This window comes from Sander vitreus, chromosome 5, assembly GCF_031162955.1.
Source record: "Sander vitreus isolate 19-12246 chromosome 5, sanVit1, whole genome shotgun sequence".
Lineage (NCBI taxonomy): Eukaryota > Metazoa > Chordata > Actinopteri > Perciformes > Percidae > Sander > Sander vitreus.
Window position 1 is genome coordinate 18,555,779 of NC_135859.1, and position 20,031 is coordinate 18,575,809.

Here is a 20,031-nt window from a genome sequence, read left to right on the forward strand (position 1 = left end):
TGCTGAATTCCACTTCTATTCTTTTTTGTACTTTTCTGCCCTATATGCTACACTTTGGTGTGTGTGTGTGTGTGTGTGTGTGTGTGTGTGTGTGTGTGTGTGTGTGGAGAGAGAGGCTGGGACATAATTGAGGACATTGTACTCTTTTCTTTCTCTTTTTTTCCCTTTTTTTTTTGTGTTTCTCATTTTCTTGGCTCCTTTTCCTATCCTTTCCCTCTAGTGGACGGTGTGTGGACAGAGTGGAGTAAGTGGTCGGCCTGTGGGACGGAGTGCACTCAGTGGAGGAGGAGGGAGTGCAACAACCCAGCACCTAAAAACGGAGGAAAGGACTGTGAGGGGCTGGTACTCCAGTCTCAGAACTGTACCGATGGACTCTGTATGCAAAGTGAGTTGACGATAATGAATCTTCCAGAGCAGAAGCATTGATGTATCTCTTCTAAAAGTATTGAAGTTGTGTCATATATCATACCTAACCATGAAAGATGAGTTTGCCAATTCGAACAAATACCTTGCAGCGTCTGCTTCAGATGTGAATTGACATGAAGGGGAATTGACCCCGTATAAGGCAGGCCATTGGGGTGGTGATGCATGGTGAGAACAGGAGTGAGTGAAGCGTAACATGACAATTGAATGGGTTAATTTATAACCATGTTGAGAAACCCATAACTAAATATAGTATGAATGAAATTAAACCTTAGAAGTGCTGTTGTAATGTTAGCAATGGACTTAGGTTAGCTGATAGCTAAAGTAGCTGTAATTTCTATACTGAAGATGTTAGAAAAATCAGGCTTAAATACAACATCAATCCAGTTATTGACAACCCAATTACATTTTAATTACAATTAGTGTCCAGCTAAACCAATTAAGTCAGTAGGCTTTGGCAGGCTTGTCAACATGGTTGGAGACATGTCATTCATAATCATACTTCATCTTTCTTCTAGCTTGCGTTGCAGTAAAGTTTGGCAGTTTTCCTCTCATTGTTCCCGTCCTTCTCATTTCTCGCCTCTTTCTTTACATTTTTCTTTCGACTGCTCCTCCTCTTCATCGGTCCTTTTATCTCACTTTCCAGTCCTCCAGCAACCACTGCTTCTCGTTGCATTAAGACTCCTATCTTCAATGCCATCTTTCTTGCCTCTTCCTCTCAGACCCTCTGGTTTTATGCATTTCTCCAGGAGCCTACCACATTTTTTTTTTTTATAGTGATTTGCTCTTGCTCTGCTTCACACATGCACTTTATTTTTCTGTGCACATTGTGGATGATGTATAGAAGGGTTTTTGAATGTCATCATGACTCACCTTAGTTTTCCCATTTTTTTTGTCCATTACTCAAGTCACAAACACCTGTTTTATAAGGAAAGTAATGATAGATAATGATGTGGAACAATCATCCAACCCCCCCCCCACAAAAAAAAAGTAATGATTTCTGACAAGTAAAAAAGTTTCCGCATGGAAAACTCAATTGTGGGTTGAGTCATAAAGGCACAAATATAGCAGCAGCAGTTTTTCCAAGATGGAGGCAATTATATTTGTTGACTTGCAGTTATAGTGCGTGTTACTCCCTGTGCTCAGAGTAATTGGTAGACAAGCATTTGACAGAGATAGAGACCTGTCAAAGTGCAGAGATGAGAGAAAATAGTCATTTTTGAAACAAGGCTTGAAATTATGCCATCAATTCTCATTGGTCTTTCTTTTCACATAACATGGCAGCCGTAGAGAGATTTTTTTCCTCCATAGCGAGAATTATGTATAAAACATTTTTCGCTAAAGTTAAAATTGACCTCGTCTATATCCTTCACGTTCCAATTCGGCCGGATGAATGTATTTTTCGTTTCCTTCCGCTTTCTTTGTGTTGGAATTTTAAATTCGGTGGATTTCTGAGGACTATTGTTGACAGCTCCTCAGATCTCTGCATTGTAAACTGAGACAGCTAGCTAGACTATCTGTCCAATCTGAGTTTTCTCTCACATGACTATTTTGCAGCGGCTCTGTGCAGAGTTTAGCACCGCCCATGACGATTCTGATTGGTTAAAAGAAATGCCATCAAACCCGAGCACGTTTTCCTCCCATCCCCAAATGCTGTGTGGAGTAGCCAGACCCTCCTTCAGCGCACTTTGGAGGAGGGTCTGGCAAAGTGAGACTAATATTGACCTGACTTGACAATCAAGAAAAATACATCTTTCTGCTGCCTAAAACTTTAATAGAAGTATAGTTGTCTATGACCTCCCATTGGCTGAGGCACTCCCATCATGTCCAGCAGACATATTTATGTAAATTATATTTTGACTTTTATTTTACCTGATGGTGTCTTGAGATTATAAATCTGTTTTTCAAGGAGTCTTGGCCAAAATGGCAAATACATTCAGCCAAACGGTGTGAATAGTTAGGTCTCTTTGATCCCACAACTTTTACCGAATTTGATAAAAGAGCTATGACCCAGACCTACGCAAAAATACTTAAAATGACATACATAGGTCTCTTTTAAGAGAATATGTATTTTTGCTGCATAAAATCTACATAGTCTCTTATGTATTTTATGATCCCAGTTTTTTATGTGATAGTTATTGGTAATTTTATATGTACTTTAATGGTTCTATGATATATCTTTTCATACATAGTTTTTGTTGTCTATCTTTAACTCAATTACATTGCTGCCTATTACGGTTTTGCCACTCTTAAAACATTTGAATAATTTGGTCTCAATTAGGCATTTCTGGTCAAATAAAGGTTAAATAAGTCACAAGCACACAGTCAGAAATCTACTTTATCAGTGAACACAAAGCCTTCAGCCAAGTGAGCCGTTGCTTTGTGAGGAACTTCTTTCTGCAGCCCAAGGGGAGTGGATAGCAGTGATGATTTAATTTATGGTCTATGTCATGAGCAATGGAATAATATTATATAAACCCTCAAAAAGCTTTTGCCCCTAGCCACATTTTTGAAAGAAGTTACTGTATGTGCAGAGCCCTGCCCACTCCTTACGTAGTGTATTATATACTGTCTCTGCTCTATCAAAAGGATTCCCTGAGGCATGTGGGGCCATAGAATCTGGGATATAACCTAGAGAGGTATAGATTTAGGCTCATTTCCCCTGATTGATTTTCTGTCTTTAAAATGACTCCACAGACGTGGTTTTATGTCAGCACTTATGTTTCAGCTGTTTCCTGTACCATTTACAGGAATCCATGAAGTGTGTGTGTGTGTGTGTGTGTGTGTGTGTGTGTGTGTGTGTGTGTGTGTGTGTGTGTGTGTGTGTGGTTATTTAGAGAGGATATCTGTATGCACAGCATTTTATAGGTAGAGTTTATTTGAAAGGCTTGAAGTGATTCATGGACCGTTCTTCCATTTGGTTTATGAATGATGGTTCACATTAGTAAAGCATTCAAATGTTTATGCTGCACAACTCCAGATATAAACTGCAATTTTAGTTTCTGCATTGTTTATGTTGGATATGTGTCTCACATTGTGAACACCAGGTCTTTGGAAATCAATTTAATGGGGGAAAAAAAGTACAGCAGTGGTTAGTTGCTGGTTTTAAAATGATTCACTTTTAGGGTGTCAGGGTTGTGAATTAACTGATAATGTCAATGGGGAGTTAATGTTTTAGATAGTGCTCTGTAATTGACTTTGTGCTCAAAAAGCACTTCACTCTACTCTCCCTCTTTTCTCTTTCTCGTTCTCTCTCCACCAACACGTCCCGCCTCTCTATTCATCTCTTCCTACGTCTCTCGCTGCCCTTTTTCTAAAGTTGTCCTGTTAAATCCTGAGAGGTAGAAATCCATTTGACCTCACTTCTGCCCTGCGTGGAGTGCCTCCTCTCTTTTTGTGTTTATGTGTTTATCAGTGTGAGTCTGTATAAATGTGTGTGCGTCTTCTTGTGATAGAAGTTTGAGGCCTTTCTCATTTTTTTCTTTTCTTTTTGAGTTGTTTGTGTTTTTTTTCTCTCCTGGCCTGTTGACATTTTTCTGACACATCGATCAGGATTCTTGGAAGAGATTCAGTCAGAGCTCCACTGTGTCATCCTTGAGAGCATGACATTTCACTCACTACCTACCCTGTGTGTGTGTGTGTGTGTGTGTGTGTGTGTGTGTGTGTGTGTGTGTGTGTGTGTGTGTGTGTGTGAGAGAAGCAAATACAATCTGCTGTGTAGTCTCTAAAACCACAAGTAATCACTAGAGATAGCTGTTATGTAACTTTAGCGCTGTGAAAGAACATTTAATTGTGTTTGTGTTGTATTTTACAAAGCGATCAGCAGTGTCAGCAGGTCCTACAGAGCATCAAAGGAGCCATCTCCTCATTGAAAGCTCTATTCATCCCACTTTTGTTTCTTCTCATTGTGGATTCTAATCGCTTCACTTTGTCGTATTGTTTCCTGCACTGCTTGTTAGCCATTTTCTTAAATGTTTTGTCCTCATCTGTGCCATCTTTTCTTTTCATAATGCTTGTGTTAGCTTTTGCTAAATCAATTACACTTCATTTTTCTGCCGTCATGTTTTCCTATTTGTTTGAACAATTGTGTTATAATTGGAACATGATAAGTTTCTGTCATGGCATGTTGCTCCTACTGTCATCACTAATTCAGACATTAATAATGAAGGCATTTGTTAGATGCAGTCATGTAAATGCAGTCATTTGCAAAGTCATTTAATACAAGAATAAGAAATTTGATAAAACCATGCTGAAACATGGGAATTCATGCCAATAACCATGTTGAATTATATGGCTAACCAAATTGCAGTAACCTTAAAACTCCTGAGCAATGTAGCCAAGCCCCCCTGCATAGCTTAAAAGAAACGCCACAGCATGCTTGTCAACTGCACGCATGTATGTGTACATGTATGTTTATAGTTTTCACATCACCCCGCTTAACCTCGTCAGTTTTACTTGCCCTTTGATGATGATCAATGTGTCTTCACTGTATCAGCTGGTCTGGCAAGAAGCTTTTAAGGGCACCATGTTGCTGTGTTTGCCTTTATCAATTATACAGTAGCACTTCAATTATACATCAGTACATCAGCAGTTCATCTGTGTCATAGACCTTCTGTCTGACTAAGTGGACCACTCAGTATGACACAGCAATAACCGTCTTATAGACACTAGGGTTTCTCAATTCATCCTTTTTATTTCTTTTTTTTTCCTATAAGAGGAATTAATAAGCTTTTTGTTTTGTTGTCAGACCTTTTGTCAGACAACTAAAGTTAATGTAGGAGAACAGCAAAGTAAGAAAGACACACAGAAAGAAACCAACTTTGACATTTGTTTTTTTTGTCCATGTTTGTCCCATTTTATTTGACGTATTTGTTTGATTTTGATTGTTGTGTTCCTCTCCCTTCCTCCATCCATTCCACCATCCCCTTCTTTTCTCGTCCCAAGGTTCATTGTTTCAGATGTCCACTGAGCCCAAAGAAAAGAGTGATTTGGGAATCCCATGTAAGTTGATGTTTTATGTTTTATCATCATCCACTTTGTCTTACTCATCTTAGTGTTTCTTTCTTTGATTGAGCTTTGACCTTTGGCTCATACATTGGGTTTTATTGATACATGTCATTGTGACCATCAAACAAAAGTCTTCAAACAGTTGCTTCACTAGTGTTAAAACTTCACTCTGCTCTCAGACAAAGGAAATCACGGTAGATTAATCATTCACACCGATGCTTGTACGATGAAAACACGGGTTTTTAAGGCCTATATATTCTTACTAAATGATTGAAGGTGGATGCTTTTTTTTAAATCTAGATGTACACTCACCTAAAGGATTATTAGGAACACCATACTAATACCGTGTTTGACCCTATCCTATCAATATGGGCCAACATTTCTACAGAATGCTTCCAGCACCTTGTTGAATCAATGACACAAAGAATTAAGGCAGTTCTGAAGGCGAAAGGGATCCCCCACACAATTACACCACCACCACCACCACCAGCCTGCACAGTGGTAACAAGGCATGACAGATCCATGTTCTCATTCTGTTTACGCCAAATTCTGACTCTACCATCTGAATATCTCAACAGAAATCGAGACTCATCAGACCAGGCAACATTTTCCAGTTTTCAACTGTCCAATTTTGGTGCGCTCGTGCAAATTGTAGCCTCATTTTCCTATTTTTAGTGGAGATGAGTGGTACCCGGTGGAGGTCTTCTGCTGGTGTAGCCCATCCGCTTAAAGGTTGTGCATGTTTTGGCTTCACAAATGCTTTGCTGCATACCTTGGTTGTAACAAGTGGTTATTTGAGTCAAAGTTGATCTTCTATCCGCTTGAATAACTCGGCCCATTCTCCTCTGACCTCTAGCATCAACAAGGCATTTTCGCCCCCCAGGACTGCAGCATACTGGATGTTTTTCCTTTTTCAGACCATTCTTTGTAAACCCTAGAAATGGTTGTGCGTGAAAATCCCAATAACTGAGCAGATTGTGAAGTACTCAGACCAGCCCGTCTGGCAGCAACAACCATGCCACGCTCAAAGTTGCTTAGATCACCTTTCTTTCCCATTCTGATATTCAGTTTGGAGTTCAGGAGATTGTCTTGACCAGGACCACACCCCTAAATGCATTGAAGCAGCTGTCATGTGATTGGTTGATTAGATAATTTCATTAATGTGAAATTTAACCTAATAATCCTTTAGGTGAGTGTATATAGCTGTATTTTTACAATTATTTTACCATCCTCTAGGTATTAACAGCAGAAACCACACTTTTGGGTTTTCCTCATTCAAAATACAGCTTCAAACTCTAAAAATCGTATATATAGTTAAACTTAAACTGCAGAAAACAAAAAGATAAGAATGCCATTCGCAAAGACATGAGATCATAGAAATATCATGAACTTTAACAACGTTTTATAACCTTTACAGGTTATGCCTTGAAGCATAATTAACTTTCTCTGATACATTAAGTAATATTTTATTCTTATTTTTCATGTACCTTTATATTTTAGTTTACTAAAACACAATCAGTCTGTACTGCAGGATCCCTGAGTTGTGTCTGGAAAGTGAATGCACCATAGCGGTGACAGATTCCCTTAATTAACTTAATTCTTTCTTTCTTCCTGTCTGATAGCCATGAATCGATTCAGCACCAGTTCATTTGATTCACAATTTGTGTAGTTTGTTGCAGCTGTGGTCATTTTGGAGAGTAGCCAGCCAGCTTTGGATCATTGCCAAAGTAGGCAATTTGCCTTAGTTCTGAACACTTGCTTTGTGTTTACAAGCGTATTGTCTCACTGAGAACTTAATGGAGCACGGTTCAACCACAGACTTGTCTTTGAGGTGTCATCCAAATGAATGATTGATTTGTTGAATTATCCCATAAATATAATTTGTAGAAGAGAAAAAAAAATAACGGATCACCTGGCAAGTGGGATACTTTTTTGGGAAGTATGAAAGCTACTGAATGAGTATTAAAACACGAGAGATGATAATAGGGTGTAAAACATATATTCAACTGTTCTTGCTATCCTCCTTTCTTCCTATCTTGCTCTCTTCCTCGCCTTCCTTTTTTTTTCAACTTTTACTGTTTCCTTAAAGTAACAATGAGAAAGACAAATAATAATTGAGAGATGCAAGAAGAAAAGGACCTTTGCCATTTATTATTATCATGATTTTTTCTTCTCTCATTGCAGGAACTCTCGTTTTATCTTCAAAGCAATCTATAATATATAGTCTCTGATGCGTTCTAATGACTCGTTTAGGGTCTGCTGAAGCAGTTTCATCATCCCAGTGTGTTTTGTGAGATGACTATTCCCAGACAGATACAGACAGAACTAGAGATGAGATATAGAGGCACTCATTGCTCATTTACCAGATTCTCACTCTGGTTTTAATATTCGAAAATACAGTCAGTAACATGAGCATTGGGAGGTTGCATGAGTGTTTTTGAGACTCGCTAATCACCAAGCTGGAGTTTGACTACACATATAAATGTAATGTGTAATGTAGAACTCAAATGATACTTTGCGCATACGCGTGTGAATTCGTCCACCAGCAGACACCCAATGTAGTATAAACAGAACAGTGGACAGCAGACACCCTTGCTGTCCATGTCCTGTCTATATCAGGGCCTTAAGTCAGATTACAAATGCAATACTGACCCTTTCCATATGTGGTTCGACATCCAATAGCTGTGTTGGCAAAATCAGATTCTGCATCCACACTTCTCAGTTATAAAGGCAATATGGAAGATGTCAACTGCTCCAAAGCATAAACCATGGTTGTACTGTATCTGCAGGGAGGTGATAGGGTATTTGGTCAATACCAGTGACTTTGTATATACTGTATATATAGGTGCTGAGATTTCTATTTCCAGAACATAGCTCCCTGCCCATATTCTCTTTTGGGGAATAGAACCTCCATAGCAACAGGGATTTTTATACAATGTCCATTTTCTCCTGAGAGTTGGTTCTTGATTTCAAAACAAGTCAGACCTGATTGTGGTCATCTCACAGTCTTAAACTCAATTTGACCACAACATGGTCTTTGTGGGTCATTCATTTATAATAAATGTCACATTTAAAGTAATAGCTCTAATGCTATGTATGGTCATATTGCAGTCACATGTAGACTGTGTCTTATGTATGAAGTATGAAAACCTTTACCCATAAGCCAAAAAAGCGACAAAACAGCATTATAATTATCACTGCTGTATTTTGCATTTGCACCCTGATTTGATAGCTTACTTGTCTGTTTTTTGAGGATGTAACATGGCTGTTTGTGTCATTCACACGCCAGCTTAGCTTAAGGCAATGAGAAGGGCAGGAGGTGGCTGAATTGTAGATCTCTGTGGAGGGAAACAGCTTCTGCCAGTATTTTGTCATTCATATTTGTGCCCAGCAGACACTGAAAGAGGTCATAATGTCCCTTTCAGTTGGATAAAACAAGTTTCGTTTAAAGGCTTGTAACCAGCCCAATTATTAAATAGCTGCAATTGCACTGTATTACAGGGTTGTTATACAGTGCATGTGATCTAATGACTTTATATACATGTACAGAGTTGTTGTTGTTGTCATAGAAATCCACCCTCTGGCTTTAGTGACTCTAAAGGTTTTTTTGCCATCCCCATTACAGTAGGATAGACACATTCACAAATGACCGCCCGCTTTCTCTCTCTGACCATCTCTCTTCCTTTCATGTCTGCCAGTTACTGTACTTAGAGCGGATGACACGTGTGAGTGCAGTATGGGTGGTGTTTGCATGTTTGTGCCAAGCAAGATCAAAAAGGCAGTTGAATGAGTTTCAAGTGGTGATTGTATACAGCTCTGCTTTGGAGGCAGATCACAGAGAAGATAAAGACGAGCTAAACTGAGTTATCCTTGTTTTCCTCTTCTTTAAATCCTCTCTGTGGCAGATTGGACAGACTCCGAGAATGACAAAAAGCTCAACCAATCGATAGACAGCGGGGGCTTCTGTTCCGAAAGCCCATGTGTGTTATCAACTGTGTGTGAGAGAGAGAGTGTGTGTATAATTCCTGCAATTTCCAGAGCCCCAAAATTATTACCTTACCAGACTTTTTGCCTATGACAATGGCCATTATTTTGGGGCACAGTGAGTCACAGCATCAGTTAGTCTACACACACACACACACACACACACACACACACACACACACACACACACACACACTAGCTCACTCACTCACCTAGACAGTACACTCCAAACAAACGGTATGGTATGTGCACAGTGAACAAAACATTTTTGGTTCTGCAACTTTGATTATTTGGCTTTGATCACACAAATAGGCACAAGACAAACACACTGTTCAATCTTCCTCTAGTAACACTGTCATGCAAAACTATGACAAATTCAATAACAAAATTCAGAAACACATTTTCTACCCTCATTGAACACTCCACTTCACCATCACATTCCCTAATGTAAAATACCAAGATTTCTTAAACCATCATGAATCAAAAATATATTTACAAAATGTAATATTTAGAATAAAGAATTTTTTTTTTTTACATGGGGACTGACTGTAGGCTACTTTCTGCATGCACAGCATTTTATAGGTAGAGTATATTTGAAAGGCTTGAAGTGACTTGTGTGTATTCTGACCTTTAAAACAGGACATTCTCACTCTTATAGAGAGCTGCCAGATATGTCTTGCTGGAACATCACAGATACATTGCTTATTCAATTCCTCTCCTAATTTTTGAAAAGCACAGGAGACAGTTGACTTGTGGAGAAAAGTTAATATGGATCTGTGCATGTCAGTGCTCACATGAGTGCCCATGAAAATGAACATAGGTGTGTACCTATTAGTACTTAGTCAGACATGTGCTCTTTCCTCATTCTATCACTGCTGATTTTGTCACTCTGGCTTCGCAGAGCAGAGCCTCAGGCCATGCTTAGATACACACAGCGGTCCAAACATATTATTCATTCATCTGGGTTTGGTCGAAAGTGCACATCCACTTTCAGTCCCTTTTTCCGCCCCCATAGTGTCAGAAAAATACAGCTTGTTATTCAAGGCTGTCAGACAATAAAAGAACACCAGAATTAAAGAATTAACTGTTTTCAACCAAAGTAGCACTTTTGGTTTTCATGTAGAGGCTCAATGAATAGACATACAGAGCACAGAGAGGACTTGAGTGATGGAGAAAGGCTGCTATACATTAGTGCCAATCTTCTGTTCCTCTCTCTCTCTCTCTCTCTCTCTCTCTCCCCCCACCCTCCACCCCCAATAGCATTGAGCATTCAGAAAGAGAGAATGAAGGTATTTTTAAGATTTTACTCAAATGCAAAGTCATTCCATCACCGAAATTGAACTGCATGTTCATGCGGCAAATAAGTTAGTGGTCTATTTAAAAAAAAATCCATCCATCCATCTTCATCCGCTTATCCGGGGTCGGGTCGCGGGGGTAGCAGCTCCAGCAGGGGACCCCAAACTTCCCTTTCCCGGGCCACATTAACCAGCTCCGACTGGGGGATCCCGAGGCGTTCCCAGGCCAGGTTAGAGATATAATCCCTCCACCTAGTCCTGGGTCTCCCCCGAGGCCTCCTCCCAGCTGGACGTGCCTGGAACACCTCCCTAGGGAGGCGCCCAGGGGGCATCCTTACCAGATGCCCGAACCACCTCAACTGGCTCCTTTCGACGCAAAGGAGCAGCGGCTCTACTCCGAGCTCCTCACGGATAACTGAGCTTCTCACCCTATCTCTAAGGGAGACGCCAGCTACCCTCCTGAGGAAACCCATTTCGGCCGCTTGTACCCTGGATCTTGTTCTTTCGGTCATGACCCAGCCTTCATGACCATAGGTGAGAGTAGGAACAAAAACTGACCGGTAGATTGAGAGCTTTGCCTTCTGGCTCAGCTCTCTTTTACAGTCTAACGGTGCGATAAATTGAATGTAATACCGCACCTGCTGTGCCGATTCTCCGACCAATCTCCCGCTCCATTGTCCCCTCACTCGCGAACAAGACCCCAAGGTACTTGAACTCCTTCACTTGGGGTAAGGACTCATTCCCTACCTGGAGAAGGCACTCCATCGGTTTCCTGCTGAGAACCATGGCCTCCGATTTAGAGGTGCTGATCCTCATCCCAGCCGCTTCACACTCGGCTGCGAACCGATCCAGTGAGTGCTGAAGGTCACAGGCCGATGATGCCATCAGGACCACATCATCTGCAAAAAGCAGCAATGAGATCCCCAGCCCACCGAACTGCAAACCCTCTCCACCCCGACTACGCCTCGATATCCTGTCCATAAATACTACAAACAGGATTGGTGACAAAGCGCAGCCCTGGCGGAGGCCAACTCTCACCTGAAAGCGAGTCCGACTTACTGCCGAGAACCCGGACACAGCTCTCGCTTTGGTCGTACAGAGATTGGATGGCCCTGAGAAGGGACCCCCTCACCCCGTACTCCCGCAGCACCTCCCACAGTATCTCCCGGGGCACCCGGTCATACGCCTTCTCCAGATCCACAAAACACATGTAGACTGGTTGGGCATACTCCCAGGCTCCCTCCAGGATCCTTGCGAGTAAAGATCTGGTCCGTTGTTCCCACGACCAGGGACGGAATCCGCATTGTTCCTCTTCAACCTGAGATTCGACTATCGACCGAACCCTCCTTTCCAGTACCTTCGAGTAGACTTTACCGGGAGGCTGAGAAGTGTGATACCCCTGTAATTGGCACACACCCTCTGGTCCCCCCTTTTTAAAAAAGGGGAACCACCACCCCGGTCTGCCACTCCTTAGGCACCGTCCCAGACTTCCACGCAATGTTTAAGAGGCGTGTCAACCAAGACAACCCCTCCACACCCAGAGCTTTAAGCATTTCTGGACGGATCTCATCAATTCCTGGGGCTTTGCCACTGTGGAGTTGTTTAACTACCTCAGCAACCTCCACCAGGGAAATTGATGCCAATCCCCCCTCATCCTCCAGCTCTGCCTCTACCATAGAGGGCGTATTAGTCGGATTTAGGAGTTCCTCAAAGTGCTCCTTCCACCGCCCTATTACCTCCTCAGTTGAGGTCAACAGCGTCCCCATCCTTACTGTACACAGCTTGGATGGTTCCCCTTCCCCCTCCTGAGGTGGCGAACGGTTTTCCAGAAGCACCTTGGTGCCGACCGAAAAGTCCTTCTCCATGTCTTCTCCGAACTTCTCCCACACACGCTGCTTTGCCTCTTTCACGGCAGAGGCTGCAGCCCTTCGAGCCCTTCGGTACCTTGCAACTGCCTCCGGAGTCGTCTGGGATAACATATCCCGGAAAGACTCCTTCTTCAGTCGGACGGCTTCCTGACCACCGGTGTCCACCACGGTGTTCGTGGGTTACCGCCCCTTGAGGCACCTAAGACCCTAAGACCACAGCTCCTCACCGCAGCTTCAGCAATGGAAACTTTGAACATTGTCCACTCGGGTTCAATGCCCCCAGCCTCCACAGGGATGCATGAAAAGCTCCGCCCGAAGGTGTGAGTTGAAAGTCTGTCGGACAGGGGCCTCCTCCAGACGTTCCCAATTTACCCGCACTACCCGTTTGGGCTTACCAGGTCTGTCCAGAGTCTTCCCCACCCCCTGACCCAACTCACCACCAGATGGTGATCGGTTGACAGCTCCGCCCCTCTCTTCACCCCGAGTGTCCAAAACATATGGCCTCAGATCAGATGAAACGATTATAAAATCGATCATTGACCTTTTGGCCTAGGGTGCTCTGGTACCAAGTACACTTATGAGCATCCCTATGTTCGAACATGGTGTTCGTTATAGACAATCCATGACTAGCACAGAAATCCAACAACAAACAACCACTCTGGTTTAGATCAGGAGGCCATTCCTCCCAATCACGCCTATCCATGTGTCTCCATCATTACCCACGTGCGCGTTGAAGTCCCCCCAGCAGAACTATGGAGTCCCCAACTGGAGCCCCATGCAGGACTCCACTCAAGGTCTCCAAGAAGGCCGAATACTCTGAACTCTTGTTTGGTGCATATGCACAAACAACAGTCAGAGTTTTTCCCCCACAACCCGCAGGCGTAGGGAGGCGACCCTCTCGTCCCACCGGGTTAAACTCCAACGTAGCGGGCGCTCAGCCGGGGGCTTGTGAGTATCCCCACACCCGCCCGGCGCCTCACACCCTGGGCAACTCCGGAGAAGAAAAGAGTCCAACCCCTATCCAGGAGTATGGTTCCAGAACCAAGACTGTGCGTAGAGGTAAGCCCCACCAGATCTAACCAGTAGCGCTCCACCTCCCGCACAAGTTCCGGCTCCTTTCCCCCCACAGAGAGGTGACATTCCACGTCCCCCAGAGCCAGCCTCTGCTGCCCGGGTCTGGTCCGTCGAGGCCCCTGACCTTCACTGCCACCCATGTGGCAGCGCACCTGACCCCAGCGGTTCCTCCCACAGGTGGTGGGCCCATGGGATGGAGGGATGCCCGCCACGTAGCTTTTTCGGGCTGTGCCCGACCGGGCTCCGTGGCAAACCCGGCCACCAGACGCTCGCTGACGAGCCCTCCATCTGGGCCTGGCTCCAGACGGGGGCCCCGGGCTTCCTCCGGGCAGGGTCACTTCATCCCTTCCTCGATTTTTCATAGGATTTTTGAACCATTCTTTGTCTGGCCCCTCACCTGAGACCACTTTGCCTTGGGAGACCCTACCAGGAGCACAAAGCTCCAGACAACACAGCCCTCAGGTTCATAGGGACACACAAACCTCTCCACCACGATAAGGTGATGGTTCCCGGAGAAGTTAAAAAAAAATGTTTTAGTGAATTTTGCATGGTCAACTGCAGATTCTGTGAATTCAGTGACTCAGAAGATATTTCTCTGTTTTATATATATATATATATTTTGTTATTCCGTCCATTTCCTTGAAACCAATTGTTTTAGTATGGTTCTCAGTTGCATAAGCAGTGATTTACCAATACATTGCTTAGTTGGCCACAGTCTAGATGATGTGTGTGATGATTGTGGGAAAGCGATAATAAAATGTAGGACAGAAAAAAGTGAAAATCTAATGAAAAAAGAAGACATTTGGTATCCTGCAGTTATATGTAGGTTACTCAGGCAGGTAGATGCTCTAATGGGGCGTGTTGTCTCATTCATCTACAAGTCAAACAGATGGAGATAGAGAGACACAGGGAGTCAGGAGAGAGGTGTGAGTTATGGAGAGAGATGAAGATCTGCGAGAAGTGGGATACAGACTGATAGACAGTGAAGTAAGGATTTTTGGTAACACTTTACTTGAAGGTATCAAGATAATCGTGACATGACACTGTCATCAGGACGATATTACCAGAAGATGTATTTGTCATGGCAACTTCTCGTTATTAAGACAACTTGACATTAAACAGGATGACATTATGTCAAGTTGTCATGACAAAGACATCCTCTGGTAATGTCATCCTGGTTAATGTCAAGTTGTCATTACAAAGACATCCCAAACAAATTTAATGTCAACTTGTCATGACCAAGACAACTTCTGGTAATGTCACTTTGATTAATTTCAAGTTGTCATAATCAAGACAACCCAAACAATGTCAACTTGTCATGACAAAAACCGAATGACACTTAATGACAGAAGTCATAAACGTTTATGACTTGTTTATAACGTTTATGACATGTTCATGACAGTGTCATGTCATAGTTATGACAGTGTCATGTCACGATTATGTCGATACCTTCAAGTAAAGTGTTACCGGATTTTTAAGCCCACTGGTATAAAACACGTTACTCTTAGTACACACACACACACACACACACACACACACACACACACACACACATATCAAAAACACAGAAGAATAGCCTAGTTAGTGTACCACAACACTCTATAGGAAAATAGAAAAGGAAAAACCAAATTTAGAAGTAATATTTTTTATGGCTGTCTGGCACCCCACGTATTCTGAAGTTATAGACCTTCAAGTTAAAGTAGAAACAAGATAAAGATTCTCTAAATAGATGAAATGATGGTGATCATAATTAAGATCAGGGAGTTGGTATTTAAGAGGATTATCCAATTCTATTCCCCCTTGGCAAGTGCACAGACCTTGATAACAGGGCAACTTTGTGCAGCAGTGTCGTGGCATTTTTAAAGCAATCTGTTTAACGTCAAAAAGTTGGTAACTGCATATAACTAAATCTATAGGGGTTAAACTTTGGAGATTTAAAGGTGGTGCTCAGTCTGAGTTACGTGTGATGAACAAATATTTGGCAGCGATTTCACAAACCCCCACAGTGTCATAAATATTTGTGAAAGAGTGCAAACTCTTAAACACAGATCAGGGCTTGTAAATATGAATTATATAAATCTTTTATTTCCAACACACTCTGGTTTATGTGACACGCTGTGCATGGCGTTTTAACACGTTCAAAGTGAATCTAGTTTTCAACATTAGGCAGGTAAAACAACTGTGTTGGGGGTTAGGACATTACAACAGCTAAGTTTAGGACTGAAACTAACAATTATTATTATTATTATTATTATTATTATTATTATTAATTCATGAGATATTCTCTCAATTGATTGGTCGTTTTGTCTATAAAACACCAGAAAAAATGTGAAAGATGGCCATCACAATTTCCCAGGGCCAAAATTGACGTATTCCCATGATGCAGTCCAACAATTACATAAGACACAGAAAAGCATGAAAATTCCCACATTTCAATAGCTGGAACCAGCGATTATGTGGCTCTTTTCACTTGGAAAAATAACAAACACTTCTCATCTAAATAGTTGCAGTCACTGATTAATGTTTGACAATTGATTTACAATTAGTCAATTAATCGACTAATCCTTTACGCTTACGTTGGTGTCAGATAGTATTTTAGTTGTAGTTAAATAAGAAAAACATTACTTAAATATCAAGTTTTTCTCAAAGTAGAAAACATCAAAATGTGAACTTTTTTGGGACTCTGGCTGTTGGAGGCAATTACAGCCACATCTGTGCCTTACACTATACACCATGCTAATACACATTACCACAATGTTCTTAGCTGATTATGCATATATTTGCATTTTTAGACATGGGTTAAAATTGTGGTTATTTTCCAAAATATCGTAAAACACTGGTACTTCGAAAACCTTTGGTATCATGTTTCTATGTCTTGGACAAAGTGCTCAAAGACATTTGGTTCATCATAGTCACCAACTTAATTATGAGGGACATGCTTTGCCCTCATGCACTCAGCTCCCCAGAGACACTAGAAGTGGTTCATAGCTCCCTCAAGTGGTAAATGAGTAACTAACACCGTCAGGAGTGACCTCTCTTCTGCAAATGTGTGTGCATCATGCTTAGGCATATGTTAGCGTAAATGTTTGTGTGACTCATCAAAGGATTTTTTCATGCATAAACAAGCTCATTTTTTCTGAACTTGTTCTGATGTGACACCAGCAAATCCTTCAGCAAATTACTCAGGCTGTTTGTAGCTAAAAGCCTGTTATCTGCCTCTCAACTTTAAGGGCAGATTAAAGGAGAATTCCTATATTTTTCTGTCTTCTTCTTAATAGCTGCAGACCAATCCCCTTCTACAGTACTAGCTACAGAGGACATGATTATACAAGGAGTGCTTTATGTGTGAGGCTACTCAAAAGTTTCACGGACGCATTTTAAATATGTAGAACTGTTTGTTTTGCTGCTTTGAAGTTCAAGTGCATTTCCACCCTCTCCTCTCCTCTCCTCTCCTCTCAGTTATTGTGCCCTACTTGTTTTCTCTTCCCTGCTTCCTTATTCTCTTTTTATATGCTTCTTTTATTCTCTTTATTCAACTCACATTCCCTTCCTATTCACTCCTCATTTCAATATTCTTCTCCACTTATTGGCTTTCCCACATATTACTTCCTCATAATTTCTTCCCCATGCTCTTAACTTGTCTCCTCTTTATCCTTTCCTCATTTCCTCTCGCATTCATTGTAAAGCTTGGCTCATACCTTTTACCATTCATGTCACCCATCACTTAAAATGTTCTTAGTCTGCTTTAAAACATGGATCATGAATAACAATTCCACCGCTGTTCTCACTGAAACGCCATTAAAGTCTTAGCTGGATTGAAAAAGGATGTTAGGACCCTTGTAAAATAATTAACAGCCATATTAAGTTTTAAGAGTTGCTACCATTCTTTTTTTTATGAAAGGAGTCTCTGTCTCTCTCTACCTCTGTCTAGACAAATGATCATATTACACAAGCTGGGGGGCTATTTGAAAGTTTCATTTGAAATGGAACCTGTAGTGATTGTCCTTTTAAGTCTGATAGGTGGTCTGAGGTAAAAGTGAAATTGTCGAACAAATTAAGAATGACAGAGAGTCATATCGAGTTAATTTGAAGCCTGCAACTCATTTCATCTTGTCTTATGAATATTACTTTATTCTCTGCCACTGCCCTGCTGTTCCACAAGAGTTATCATTGTTGTATCTGTTTATTGCCATTGCTGATTTTTTTTTTTTTTTGCCTCATGCTTAACCATATCTGTCTATAATTGTGTCTCTCTTCCCATTTGTGTTCCCTCTAGCTGCTCCAAGTACAGATGATGTGGCGCTATACGTGGGCATTGTCATCGCAGTGATTATGTGCCTGGTCATCTCTGTCATCGTGGCGCTTTTTGTCTACCGCAAGACACACCGTGACTTTGACTCGGACATCATCGACACCTCGGCACTAAACGGAGGCTTCCAGTCTGTTAATATCAAAACAGCCAGATCAGGTAAGAAATGACACTTGACCCAGGGTGGAAATAATACTAGAATGTCCTGCAGAAGCACTGGTACTTGGTTTAAATAACATCAGGCTAAAAAGCAGTGTCACTGCCCTCTCTGGTCACAGCTTTCAAGCCTGTTGCATCTAATCACACCAAACAGTGATGTCACTGTTTCCTGCGGCAAGGAGTTCAACCACTGGATGATTTTAAGGAGGTGTTAAGTTACTTTTTAAATATTACATGTTAGATGAATTGTGTTGAAAACAGGTCAAACTAAAAGTTACAAACTGTGGCTGTTGAATGAATGCTATTTTTGTTTGCTTCCAAGGCACAATGGAATCTCTCGAAATGTAACCAAACCCACTACTTAATTTAGATTTTAGAATGTACTCAAAAAAGTACAAGTATTTTTTTTGAAAAAACACCCGATTACAATAAATAAAGTACAGTACATGTAATTTTTTCACTTTTCCTTTTTAAAATCATTTTTTATCTTGGAATACGGCAGTGAGTTTTGTCATTCAGGATGTCATATGCTTCAGTCTGAATAGTCACCTAGATCCTCCATGGAGGACATGCAGGAAGGCCAGAGCCCAGTCTGCTACCAAACAGAATCCCCAAGACTGATAGGGACCTAGACTCTTTCTGAAGAACACTCTGGCTGATCAGATACTTGCTGTTAAGGGGGAACTAGACAGCAAGTGTCTGCCTCGTTCTTAAACTATGTCAAAGTTAGGACTACAGATTTAAAAGTATTACATATTGCGCACAATGATAGATAGCTAGACAGAGAGAGACATACAGACAGACATGTAGATACATAGATTGATAGGTGAATACCTATGACCTCTATGGAAATAGCTGTACTTTCTCCGTCTTCTTTGAGGCTTTCATGCTAGTGTCATTTTGTTTCTCTCCTCGGCCTCCGGTTGTCAATCTTTGCTGCTTTGGATTAATCTCTGTCTCTACCAGATACCACTCTCTTCCATCAAGGAGTCTCCTTCTGTCAATTGTCTTCTCTGTGTCAGTGTTTTTTTCTCTCCCTTCCCATCTGCACATCCAGGTCAATCACATTTCCTGTTTATCAGCATCCTCCTCTCTTCGTCTCTGTGTCTCTGTCTTTCCCTCACTGTGTCTCCGTCTCTCTCCCGTCACAGTGACTCCTACCGCAACAGACATCCTCACTGTTTTTCTTCCTGTTAAAGTGGAGCCATCTTTCACTCTCCTCTGTCTGTGTTGTCACTTCTTGCTCTCCTTCTTTGGGAAATGGATAAGACAACATGAAGAGTTCAGCAACACATACGTGTACACCCGTGTGCATGCATTCGGTAGCTTACTGGAAATGGCAAGATTGGACGGGGAGTGGGGATGAATCAGGTATCAGTCCACGGATGCCATGAGCTTCTGACTTTTCCTACAAAAAGCTGTATTTGTCAAATAGATGACAAATCTCACTTGGCTTAAAATATCTAAAAAAGTCAATAATTCTCGCAAACATGCTCAGAAATGCATCCATGTAGGCCGTAAACAGGCATGCCCATACATTTGAATTGTGTAAATTCAGATGGCTTAAAATAGTTAATGACAAGTGCTCATGACAAGTGCTCGTACTGGCACTCATCATACTTAATAGAGTCTTTATTTGGTCAACAGGAAATGGCATTTTAGAAAGGGGTTATGTCTACAACAACAGATCTTATGTTAATCAAGTTGAGTGACATCTAACAAATCTGTGCACCTCTAAACACCTTAAACATGATACTTAAATAGTTTGCTATATGTGGTTATGTGGTCTGTTGTAGGTGGATGATTACAATTCAGATCATGGTATATAGTAAAAACAGGAAAGTGAGGTCAGAAAGGATACAATACAAATTGGTAAACACAGAGTATGTGCGTGTCCGTGTGTGTACAAGGG

The 20,031-nt window shown here is 41.7% G+C and overlaps 1 protein-coding gene across 2 annotated transcripts in view; it reads left to right on the forward strand.

The window, feature by feature from the left end:
• The window catches only part of unc5ca (unc-5 netrin receptor Ca), a 194,475-nt gene that overhangs the window by 144,840 nt on the left and 29,604 nt on the right, over nt 1-20,031 (forward strand). Inside the window, exons 7-9 of one of the 2 annotated variants that reach the window (XM_078250834.1) lie at nt 221-385; nt 5,368-5,424; nt 17,928-18,119. In XM_078250834.1, the coding sequence (XP_078106960.1) occupies nt 221-385; nt 5,368-5,424; nt 17,928-18,119 (414 nt within the window). The remainder of the gene's footprint in view (nt 1-220; nt 386-5,367; nt 5,425-17,927; nt 18,120-20,031) is intronic. The other variant, XM_078250835.1, reaches the window with a different exon arrangement.